Raw genomic sequence first — 11515 nt, 5'->3', positions numbered from 1 at the left:
GGCTTTGATTCTGCATACAGCCATGTAGTAGTAGTCATGGCAATCAGAGCCCTGAATAGCGATAATACACCTCGACCAGGATGCACAGAGAGGCTGGGGTGGGGCGATGGGCGGGGAGGCAAGCGTCCTGAGCTCACTTCCGCTGTCGGACTAGTGGCCATCAGCGGCGGCAACCTTTCGGCCAATAGTCTTGGCAACACGGTCACCCCGCGTCGTGTGCAGTATACGTCCTTCCTGTCTCCACAGGTCAAACTCTGCAGTCCGCAATTCTAACTCTCCAGTCCATCAAGCTCAACAAATAATAAACCATGCCAACAGCCACCACCCGTCCAGCAACGGGTGACTCCTTCACAAGATACGGGTGGACGGTGTGCTTCTGGATTCTGCTCATTGCGTTCCAGGTCTGGCTCTATACAGTCAATTGAGCTTGTGCCAGTCTAACAGGGACGAATCCAGTACGGCTACCACATATCAGCGTTGAACCAAATCCAAGCAGTGCTAACGTGCAACAATCGACCAACTGACCTCCTTCCTTTGTCATTTGGTCTTCCACCATGCATTCAAATGTCGGACTTTGCGTTCTCCTTGGTCACCGCAATCTTCACCCTTGGCGGTCTGGCTGGAAGCGCCATAGCCAACCTTGTTATGGACAGTTATGGCCGCAAAGGAGCGTTGAGGATCTGTGCAGGTGCCATCGCTGTCGGCGCAGGATTGATGGCTCTTAGCGGTTCGATTCTATTCCTGGCGCTGGGAAGGTACTGTACTGGCAATATTATCTTTACCCCCCACTGAACTCATTCTCACAGATTCCTAATCGGAATCGGTTCTGGCATTGGTTTGTGCGTAGGGCCGATCTTCATCGCGGAAATATCCCCTACTCGTATCAGTGGAAATGTTGGCGAGTGCATCTCTAGTTACGGAGTGCTATCAGTAATGACGCAGCCTCTCAGGTGTGCTCACACAGTTGGGTATCGTGTTGGGCATAATGACCACCCAGATCATTGGGCTTCGATTTGCAACTCAGAGTCAATGGCGATACGTGCTATTCTTTTCCTCGTCTCTTGCTCTTGGCCAGTTCTTCGCGAGTCCGTTCATGACAGAGTCTCCTGCCTGGCTCCACTCCAAGGGGAGAGAAGAGGAGAGAAAGAAAGTTGCCTCGCAAATCTGGGGCTCTGGCGGATGTAAGTGGTTTGACTTGGTTGGGGCCCTGTCGTTTGACTCATGTTCACAGATGAACCGCTCTTGGAAGAGGGCAATGCAAGGGATGACTCTCCAGCCCTCCCGGACCAGCGCGAGAAAACCGTGAAGATCCCACAGCTCTTCAAATCACTCGAGTTCCGTCGACCACTGCTTATCGTCTGCTTCGCTATGTTCTCTCAGCAAATATCAGGTGAATATGCCATCCTCGAGTCCCATGGAAAAACAGACTAACACATACCTAGGAATCAATGCTGGTGAGTCCTTCGAAAAGCAGAAAGAAGATTCTTTGAACACGCTCTCCCAGTTTTGTACTACAGTAACGATATTTTATCCAAGTCTTTCCCTTCGCTCGGACCTTATCTCTCATTGGGGATCACCATCGTGAATGTCCTCATGACATTCCCGCCTATCATTTTGATTGAGGTGAGTTACTTGATTCTATCGAAGTGTTCACTATTATGCTTACCCCGGTTGCTAGCGAATGGGCCGACGGCAGTTACTCACAGTCTCTATTCTGGGCGCCATCTTCTCACTCCTTTCACTTGGGTTTGGCCTGAATGGTGGATCATTGACTGTCTCAAGCGTCACTATACTAACGTTCATAATGTGCGTACTATACATATGACTCTCAGCCTCCACCATTCACACCTCCCATAGGTCGTTCGCTGTAAGGGAGTCCTCAGTGTTTTGTACATCCCCTGACTCCTACCACAGATCGGCCTTGGTCCGCTTCCATTCGTTATTCTACCGGAAGTATCCCCTCCTCGAGTGCGTTTAAGGACTGTAGAATTTCAAAGCGGTGCTAATTATTATCTAGGCTGTTTCCGCGCTGTCTTCTGTCGCCCTTTCTCTCAATTGTAAGGGGTTCAGGGGCTGTATGTGTATAATTCTGACCTTTTCTCAGGGATCGCCAACTTCTTGGTTGGATTGCTGTTCCTTCCACTGCGAAACTTGCTTTCTGGAGGAGACATACACAAGGAAGGGAGAATATTTTACCTTTTTGGATTGCTACTATTCTCTTCAGGATTCGTACTGTCCAAGGTGTACCGAAGATAAGGTCGTATGTAACGTCTTTACCATATCATCTGTTATAGCTGTAGAGTGGTGTGTTGCAATTGATCAGCGTGCGGACAAGCATATGAATGTTGTTAAATCGGAGCTTGAATATATAAGCGGAGATATGTAGTCAGCGCCATGGAAAAGAACCAAACGTTCTGAGAACGAAGCTCGCGGCCACTCTGCAGCACTGACAAACCGTGTTGGGGGCGGCCTTCTGAACGTTGTACTCCCAAATTTCCCCCAATATCTCTTCAAAAACGGCGACAGGTCCTGGCAGCGGGGTTCGTCGTTCGGTGACCCCATCCAGGTCGTCCCACATGGACAACCCGCCGACGACTAACATCCATACCATAGTCAAGGCGCAGATCGTTTTTCTGCTATCAACTCTCACCGACGAGAATTTTGAAAGAAATCAGCTGGAGATACGCTCGGTATGTCGTCGCCGTGCTTATCGTTTTTACGCACTTCTGACCGCTGCTGGCTCGCTAACTTGGACGAAAATCCATTCTACAGCTCTCAGAGCAGCATGGCGTAGACACCTACCTGCATTTCATTAGACGCCTCATCGTACACTCGCAATCTCGCACGACCGCAACGCCTGCTGCAGCTGTCGACGCCTCAACCGCTTTAACCTTTCGCTTGCTCGTTCAAGAGACTCAACGCCTCGCCCGCGACCCATTTCTTGCGGAACGCTTCCGAGACGGTGTAGGCGGTGGCGAAGGAGACATCTTCAGACACTTTGATCTCATTCGATTCGTCGATCGCGTGGGATTGCGTCCACACGAACGCCTGATTCTCGCCTCCGCCATTGTCGCAGGTCGTACGCGACAGGAACTCGTCACCCAGGCCATAAACCTCATCCAGCTCGAGTTCGACAACGCCGTTGTAGCCCTCTGTCGTCCCAACTGCTTTGAAGTATCAGATCTCACCCTCAACCAAGCCGCCAAAATCCTTTCAAACCTCCTCGTCGACTGCTCTGCGGAACCCCCTGTTCTCACCACCCCCCAACGACTCGCCCTTATCATGACTTTCCAAACAAAATACGGCAAAGAAGCACTTGCTCCCATTCTACCTGCGCTCTTCGCTAATTTAAGGTCCGTTTCGATTTTCTGTTGGTTTGGTCTGAATCCGTGATTTACGGTTTGCTGGCAGCTTGTCATCCTCTGCTACTCTCGTCCAAACCTTCGTCCAACTTGGATCTGAAATAACCAGCGATCGGGACGCGATGCATGGCCTCCTGCAGCGCTTCGACATTTCGGATGCCAACCCACCTCATGACGCTCAACTCGTCGAAATTGTATCGGCGCTCGGACGCCTCATCGCAGAAGGCACAAATGTCCCGGACGCTTCTGTGTTGATTCACACACTTGCAAGCTATGTATGTATCGAGTTCAATTCTTCCTGTCTCGCTGAGTCTTATCCATCAATTTAGCGTGCCAATTTGAACTGGCCTGCCGCTATCAAGACCTTTGACCGTCCAGATCGATCAACTGTTGACACCCCTACCCTCAAGCTCCTCATCGCTATTTTACTAAACGCCCCTCGGGATCAAGAGCCTCACGCCGTTGCTGGGTTCTGGGAACCTTGGTCTAATCCGCTCTATCAGCTGAGGCTCCTCGACGCTCTTCTCTCGCTGCCTGGCGACACATTCAACTTTGTCTCGCTTCCTGGCAAGAGGATCGTCACTGTCGATGATGTCTCCGGTGCAACTCCGACCATCCGATCCCTGGCCTTGAATGTCCAAGGGTACACATGGAACTCGCTCGAGCTCTTCCAAATCCTTGTCAAGTTGGCCGATTCGGAGTCGCAAGAAATTCGTAATTGCGTAAGAGAGATGCTTGATAAAGCCATCAAGATCAGCGCCGAAATCGTACAGATGGGCCTGCTCCAAGTTCCGGTGAGTTCAATTGTCAATAAATTCAAAGTTTGAGTCTGACCTTTCATTTAGGAACCTCAATGGAACGAAATCCGGCTGGAGTACTCCAGGAAGTTGTTGGCGATGTTCCTTGCCGGCCATCCCAACCATCAATTGGTCTTCATGCGTATTTGGCAGATCAAGCCTAACTATCTCACCAACGCGTTCCGCGAGTTCTATGAGGAGAACAACTTGAACATTACGAGGATCTTGGATGTCGCGCAAGACCTGAAAGTTAGTGAACGCAGTGCATCGATGGTCACTTTTTTCTGACACTAGCCTAGATTCTTGATGCCCTGTTGGAAGTCAAACCATTTACGTTTGCCCTTGACGTCGCCGCTCTCGCGTCTCGTCGGGAATATCTCAATCTGGACAAATGGCTTGCGGACAATGTCGCGAATCATGGTGAAGATTTCTTGCGCTCCGTCATTCTGTTCTTGCAGCAGAAGATGGAGAGCGAGAAGGTCTCTCGCTTGTCTGATCCTGCCGTCGAGAGCCGTACCTTGACTCTCAGTCCAAACACCATCACTATTATCCTCCGGGTTCTTCGTAACAAGTGAGTTGCGCACCTCGATGTCTTGGTCTTGGTCGAACAGTTATTAACGTGATATCCTCAGCTCAAGTGCTATGACTGAAGCAGATGTCGAAGCTTCGATCGAAGTCCGAAATGCTTGTTTGCAAATCCACCCCCGACTCATGAGCCTCATGCCTGGAGCAGAAGTCGAACCAGGGCTCACCGTGGTCAACTACTCCAATGAGATCGAAACGGAAGTCGACTCCATCTACAAGCAGATGTACGACGACGTCATTACGGTCGGCCAAGTCATTCAGATGCTCAAGCAGTACAAGGAATCCTCAAACACCCATGATCACGAAGTCTTTTCCTGCATGATCCACTTCCTCTTCGACGAGTACAAGTTCTTCCAGTCCTATTATCCCGCCCGCGAATTGCAAATGACTGCTGACCTCTTCGGCTCCCTCATTCAGCACAAGCTCATTGACTATATCCCGCTGGGCATCGCTATCCGCTATATCATTGACGCCCTCAACTGTCCCCCAGAGACGAACCTCTTCAGATTCGGCAGGCAGGCCCTTGGTCGCTTTGAGTTCAGATTGGTGGAATGGCGACCGCTTTGCGAAGCCTTGCTCAGGATTCCCGCTTTGGCAGAAACGTCTCCAGAACTGATCCAGACTATTCAACGTGCGCTTGCTTCAAACGTTGGCACCGCTGATCCGTTTTCTGGTACCGTCGGCGGGGGTGGAGGTGGAATCGAGGCGCTTCCTGTCTTTACAGCTATCCAACCCGATCCAATGGAAGAAGAACTCGAAGTACCCCCGGAAGAAATCAGTGACAAGATCCTGTTCATCGTCAACAACTTGGCTCCAAGTAACTTCGAGGTGAAGCTGAAGGAAATGCGAGAGCAATTTGTCGACCAATATTCCCGCTGGTTTGCAAATTATCTCGTTGATCAGCGTGTCAGCACCGAGCCCAACAATCATCCGCTGTATCTTCGATTCCTCGATTCTCTCGACAAGAAGCCCCTCAACAAGTTCATCCTTCAAGAAACCTTTGTCAAGGCAGCTGCCCTCCTGAACTCGGAGAAGGCCATGCAATCTGGCTCAGAACGCAACACCCTCAAAAACATTGGTTCTTGGCTCGGAACCATCACTCTTGCGCGCGACAAGCCCATCAAGCACAAGAACTTGTCCTTCAAGGAGCTTCTTATGGAAGGATTCGACAGCGGCCGCCTCGTCGTCGCGATTCCATTTGTCTGCAAGACCTTGGAACCTTGCGCCAAGTCCCGTGTCTTCAAACCTCCCAACCCATGGTTGATGGCCGTGCTCAGCCTGTTGGTGGAGTTGTACCATTTTGCCGACCTTAAACTCAACCTCAAGTTCGAGATCGAGGTCCTTTGCAAAGGTTTGGAGATTGACTTGGATGCGATCGAGGCCACCACCATCCTGCGCAACCGGCCTTTGGAGTTGACCACACATACACTTCAAGAGTTCCCGGCGGAGATGGATCATGCTTCAATCAGCGCTGAACAACAGGGTGTCAATCAACTAGGTAGGGTTTCGACTGCTACAGTTATTGTTTTCCCCAGACCGACCAATCTTTCTAGCCATTGAGTCGCTCCTCGCCGCTCTGAGTAACAACGCTCAAATCAATCCTCAATTGTCCCCTCTCAATGTCAACCCTACCTTTAACCGTGCAGTTCGACTCGCCATCGATCGTGCCGTCCGCGAGGTAAGCCTCGTCCTCCAGCCGTCTTTCTTGCCTGACAGTATTTTCAGATTATTGTCCCTGTTGTTGAACGCTCTGTTACCATTGCTGGGATCTCCACCACCGAGCTGGTCGTAAAGGACTTTGCCTCAGAGCCCAATGAGCAGAAGCTCAGGCGAGCAGGCCACGTCATGGCTCAGAAACTCGCTGGTAGCCTCGCACTCGTCACCTGCAAGGAGCCCTTGAAGACCAACCTCGCTGCCCACTTCCGGCAAGCGCTCAATGAACATGGATTTACCGAAGTAAGTCACCTTTGGCTATTCGCTGTCAACCATATGATCTAAACGAATATGTAGCAACATGTCCCTGACGCCGTTGTACAAATCCTTGTTCAAGACAACCTTGACATTGCCTGTAATACCATCGAGAAAGCGGCCATGGATAGGGTTGCTGTCGACATCGACGAAAGCTTTGCTCAGTCGTATGAAATCAGAAGGCGCCACAGAGAGGTTCGTTCTTCTTAGAGTAAAGCTCTGTCCAATACTTATTCTTGCATTAGACGAGACCGGCTGCACCGTTCTGGGACCCTGCTGCACCCCGTTCCACCTTTACCAACACACTCCCAGACCCTCTTCGCATCAAACTGAGCGGTTTGCAACCTCAGCAGCTCAGTGTTTACGAGGATTTCGGTATGTCATCATGTTCATCAAGGGGCCCTAGTCTAATGTCTTTCACAGCTACCGAACAAAGGCCTGGAGCAGACGTTTATATCCGTTCTCCCAGCGTTGGTGGTGGTGGCCTTACCCATCCAGAGGTCATGGAGCGTTTTGCTGTAAGTCTGCACCTGTTACTTGACTTCCCTTATTTGACTGCTGGTCGATAGTCCCATACTCGAGATCTCGAAGCCGTCGTTGTCCAAATTCCCGCCCAATCCCTCGCTGCTTTGCCTGCCAATCACGACATCCGCGTGCTGGTATCTAGGGTCCTCATGCTTGCCGAAGAAGCCGCGGATCGTGAGCGCAGCCCTCTCATGATTTCACAGAAGATCGTCCAGCTATTGTACAAAACCCCATCTCAACTTGGACGTGAGGTCTACATTGCTATCCTGGAGCAATTGTGCCAGAGCTTTGAGGAGGTCGCTAAAGAGGCTATCAACTGGCTGCTGTATGCGGAAGATGAGGTCAGTCCTCTTCGGTGATCTCGCATACATCAGTGCTCTAACACCCCTTTAGCGCAAGTACAACATCCCTGTCACGATCACCCTCTTGCGAAGCGGCTTGATCAACCCAACCCTTCACGACCAGCAGCTAGCCAAATCGCTTTTCACAAATGCGCGACCAAACCTGGTTGCCTATGCCGTTGGCTTGATCCGCGAGGCACTCACCGGAGACGTACCAGCCTTGCCTCAGAGCAACTTCCAATTTTCGATCGAGGTCATGCGTCAGTTATCTGCCATGGGTAAGGCTACAGAAGAGTATGTCCTTTCTCCACCATGTGAGGCGTGCCAGGCTGATTTAATGCTGGTAGGATAAACCTTTTGCTTGAAGATCTGCGAGGCGGGAGGAGGTCTGCCGATATTGCCCTTCGTCAAGGTGTGAAACCCGAGACAGAGCAATTGCGCGAGAAGCTTCACCAGTGGTTCCACCAATGGGTTGCTATTTTCCAGAGGACCCCGTCGCCAGAGAAAGCATTCGTCCCATTCATTACTTCACTCACCAAGCAAGGGATCTTGAAGGTCGAAGATGTTTCGTCTTTCTTCTTCCGCGTCTGCACCGAAGCCAGTGTCGCCGTTTACATCAAGTGCATCGCTACCGGAGAGTTTGACTACGCCTTCCAAGCCCTTGATGCTTTCTCCAGGCTCATCGTTTACATCATCAAGTACCATGGCGATGCCTCTGGAGTCAACAACGAGCAGGCTAAAGTTCACTACTTCACCAAGATCTTGTCGATCTTCGTTCTCGTCCTCGCCAATATGCACGAGGAACAAGGCCCAGAGTTCCAGCCAAAGCCTTTCTTCCGCTTCTTCTCCACTTTGGTGAACGATCTCCATTCGGTGGAAGGCAGCCTTGGGCCCGTTTACTTCCAGCTGTTGCTTGCATTGAGGTACAGTCCATTGCTACCACTACGGATATAATGCTGACCGTCTTCTAGTGACACGTATAGCTCCTTGCAACCCACTTATTTCCCTGGGTTCGCATTCTCGTGGATGTGTCTGATTTCCCACCGCCTGTTCATGCCCAGGCTGCTTCTTTCTGAAAACCGCGAGGTCAGTTCATGTTTACTCCAATTGATTCGCCTGTTCACCGTTTTGTTAGGGCTGGTCCGCTTTCCACAAGCTCTTGTTATCTCTTTTCAAGTTCCTCGCTCCTTTCTTAAAAGAAGGAGACTTGAGACAAGCAGAACGGGACCTCTATCGCGGCGTACTTCGCCTCCTCCTCGTCATTCTCCACGACTTCCCGGATTTCCTGAGTGAATATTACTTCACCCTATGCGACATCATCCCTCCTCGTTGCGTCCAGCTCCGGAACATCATCCTCAGCGCTTTCCCTGCAGCCGTGGTACTTCCTGATCCCCATCTCCGTAACGTATCCTTCGAGTCGCTTCCCGAAATGGGTCCCATTCCACCCATTTTGTCCGACTTCACATCTGCTCTCCGCACTGGGGATCTCCGTAACCACCTCGACCAGTACCTTCTCAGTCGCAGCAGTGTTGCATTCTTGTCCCAGCTCAAGGACAAGTTGAAGCTTGCCCCGGTTGATGGAGCACCCGAGTCCTACAACTTGTCTCTCATCAACGCTATTGTCATGTACATCGGTGTGTCCTCAGTAGCCCAGGCCAAAGCGCGCAGCGGTTCCTCTCTCTTCGTCGCGAGCGATCCGGGAGCAGTTGCTTTGCAATATTTGGCGACCAACTTGGACAACGAAGGTTTGTCCTCTGTCAATCCATCCCTTCTGTGACATACTGATTCCACCGTACTGTAGGGCAACACCATCTTCTCAGCTCCATCATCCTCCACCTACGATACCCCAACGCCCACACCCATTGGTTCAGCTCTTTGTTACTCCACCTCTTCCTCGAAGTCAAGGACGATCGTTTCAGAGAAATCATGACCAAGGTTCTCTTGGAACGCTTCATCGTCCATCGCCCTCACCCTTGGGGAGCCCTCGTCACCTTCATCGAGCTCCTTCGAAACCCTAAATACGACTTCTGGAGCAAACCATTCGTCCGCATCGCCCCTGAAGTCACTGTGCTTTTGGAGAGCGTTGCTCACCATTTGTGATGATAATTCATATCGGACTTCAATGTCTTTCAAGAGTAGACTTCCCTCTTCCTGTAATTCCTTGCTATCTTCGCACACATCTGTTATTTCTATCTGGGTCACTACAACTGCATCCTGTACTGTATCAACAATGTTCCCTTCTCCTTTCACTTGTTTATTTTCGCGTTTGAACTGCGTTCGATAACCGTGTTGTAAAATTGTTTTATTGAACTGTAGAAGAGACCTTTACTTTTCTTTTCTTCTCAGCCTTTCGCGGCTTTGTGTGCACAACCAACATGGGTAGAATGCCATTGTTTCACGGTTATATGCAGCCGGCTCTGAATTTTGAAAAGCACTGTACAGACTCCCAGCCAAGTCTCAGACTGGAAGATGGGTATGATGCGCAAGGGAAGTGTAATATGAGAAGCATGCAATGTTAAACTACTTCTTGGGTGTGGCGATAGCTTTGGTATTCTTGCGGGCGTCATCGAATCGGCGCACGATGACCTCGCACTTGGTGGTTTTGCAAATATGCTTGGCGCCCGACTTGATCTGGTCAGAGAACAGTGTTAAACCAGCGGCCTTCTCAACGGCCTCCACTGGCACAACGAAGCCTTCCAGAGGTGCTTCATCTTTTATGACTGCGTTGGGGAGGACGAAGGCACCCAGGGAGAGTTCGGGAATGTTGGGAGTCGATGGGGAAGAAGGCTTGGAGGTCAGCACGACTTTAGCGAAGTGGGTTGGCACAGAGATGTTAGGTGGGGATCCAATAACTTCGTGAGTCTGAATAGGGAGTATTCGAATGAGCAAGCAAGTAATGTTGTGATAATGATACACGCACAATGCGATATTTGCCGTCTGGGTCAAGTTTGGGAAGGTAAAGAGGCACAGTGAAGACGTAAACGTCTTGGAAGGTGTTGGTCAAGCGGCGGCACCAGTCCTCGAGATAAGCCCAGTCTGCCAAATGTTTTAACTGACGACCTCGAGAGACGATGGGGATGGCGACGTACAATGGCGGTTGAAACCGTCCCCTACTTGAGGTGCGATGTTGGTCAAGAGGAAGGTCTCATCCATGGCTTCCTGAGAAGACTTCGCGTCGGCGGCAGGTACCCTGGAGCAAGACGATCAGGAATTAGGTCCATTCGTGGTTCAGAGGTACACACATATGTCCTCGGTCATATCCACTTCTGAAGTAGTCTTGTAGCTTGGCTCGGAAGGGTGATGGTATCGACTCGTCCTCGATGAAAGCAGACTTTGAACGGTCGACAGGGCCAGAGTCTGCAGATGAGCCAGGTGCAAGTGAGGCCTTCGTAATGTGCTCTGCGGTCTAAATGGCGCGTTATTTACAAGTCCCCGTTGGATGGCAGCGTCCACGTACCCATGAAGGATGCCTCAGGCGGCGATCGTACCCGGCGACATAAGCTCTGCGTACCAACAAATCTGATATGGGACCTGTACCCTGGTCAGTCCACTTCACGCATCAGGGGGACAGAGACCATACCTGGGTGCCCATTTCTGAGAGCAGGCGGTAAAATCTGTGTCGAAACGACCGCAACCTCATTGGATACCTTTGCGCGACCACCATCGACTTCAATGACAGGTTTGGCTGGTGGGGGCGGCTGAGGTGCAGCAGATGCATTCCTTTTACTGCTAATGGCAGCAGCAATACCACCGCCAACCAGGGCTCCCGCAGTAAAGACGGCTGTGTGGATAATTGCAGAGGTCGGCATTTCGTTGGCACTGGTCGGGCGGAGAGCTAAAAATAGAACGCGTCCGCCAATTTTTGGCGCGACCCGGTGATAACGGATCACGGCGGCCCGAAGGTGATGTAGATATTGGCCTTGCCGTCGCAGTGACG

General features: G+C 51.0%; 3 protein-coding genes across 3 annotated transcripts; 2 read left to right on the top strand and 1 right to left on the bottom strand.

Annotated features, from left to right (window-relative positions):
* Nucleotides 1-36: 36 nt before the first annotated feature.
* CC1G_13951 (hypothetical protein) lies at nucleotides 37-273 on the top strand (the record flags this gene model as incomplete). Its single annotated transcript, XM_002911865.1, has 1 exon — nucleotides 37-273. The coding sequence occupies one exon, from the start codon at nucleotides 37-39 to the stop codon at nucleotides 271-273; it is 237 nt and encodes a 78-aa protein (XP_002911911.1).
* Nucleotides 274-308: 35 nt separating this feature from the next.
* Nucleotides 309-9678, top strand: CC1G_05143 (CCR4-Not complex component; the record flags this gene model as incomplete). The annotated part of the gene is made up of 27 exons (XM_001833391.2): nucleotides 309-401; nucleotides 457-755; nucleotides 807-835; nucleotides 951-1181; nucleotides 1232-1390; nucleotides 1443-1454; nucleotides 1505-1623; nucleotides 1679-1806; nucleotides 1858-1867; nucleotides 1915-1968; nucleotides 2773-3353; nucleotides 3412-3637; nucleotides 3692-4156; nucleotides 4208-4408; nucleotides 4459-4730; nucleotides 4792-6242; nucleotides 6298-6422; nucleotides 6470-6700; nucleotides 6755-6907; nucleotides 6958-7087; nucleotides 7136-7230; nucleotides 7282-7578; nucleotides 7631-7872; nucleotides 7926-8501; nucleotides 8550-8664; nucleotides 8714-9323; nucleotides 9380-9678. The coding sequence occupies 27 exons, from the start codon at nucleotides 309-311 to the stop codon at nucleotides 9676-9678; spliced, it is 7203 nt and encodes a 2400-aa protein (XP_001833443.2).
* Nucleotides 9679-10098: 420 nt separating this feature from the next.
* On the bottom strand, nucleotides 10099-11387 carry CC1G_05142 (mitochondrial nuclease; the record flags this gene model as incomplete). Its single annotated transcript, XM_001833390.2, has 6 exons — nucleotides 10099-10440; nucleotides 10499-10614; nucleotides 10668-10768; nucleotides 10821-10984; nucleotides 11036-11097; nucleotides 11159-11387. 6 exons carry the CDS (start codon nucleotides 11385-11387, stop codon nucleotides 10099-10101), a joined length of 1014 nt encoding a protein of 337 aa, XP_001833442.2.
* Between the last annotated feature and the right edge of the window lie 128 nt (nucleotides 11388-11515).

The sequence above is a fragment of the Coprinopsis cinerea genome, assembly GCF_000182895.1.
Source record: "Coprinopsis cinerea okayama7#130 chromosome 2 map unlocalized cont3.2, whole genome shotgun sequence".
Taxonomy (NCBI): Eukaryota; Fungi; Basidiomycota; class Agaricomycetes; order Agaricales; family Psathyrellaceae; genus Coprinopsis; species Coprinopsis cinerea.
This window is presented reverse-complemented; position numbering and strand designations above follow the sequence as displayed.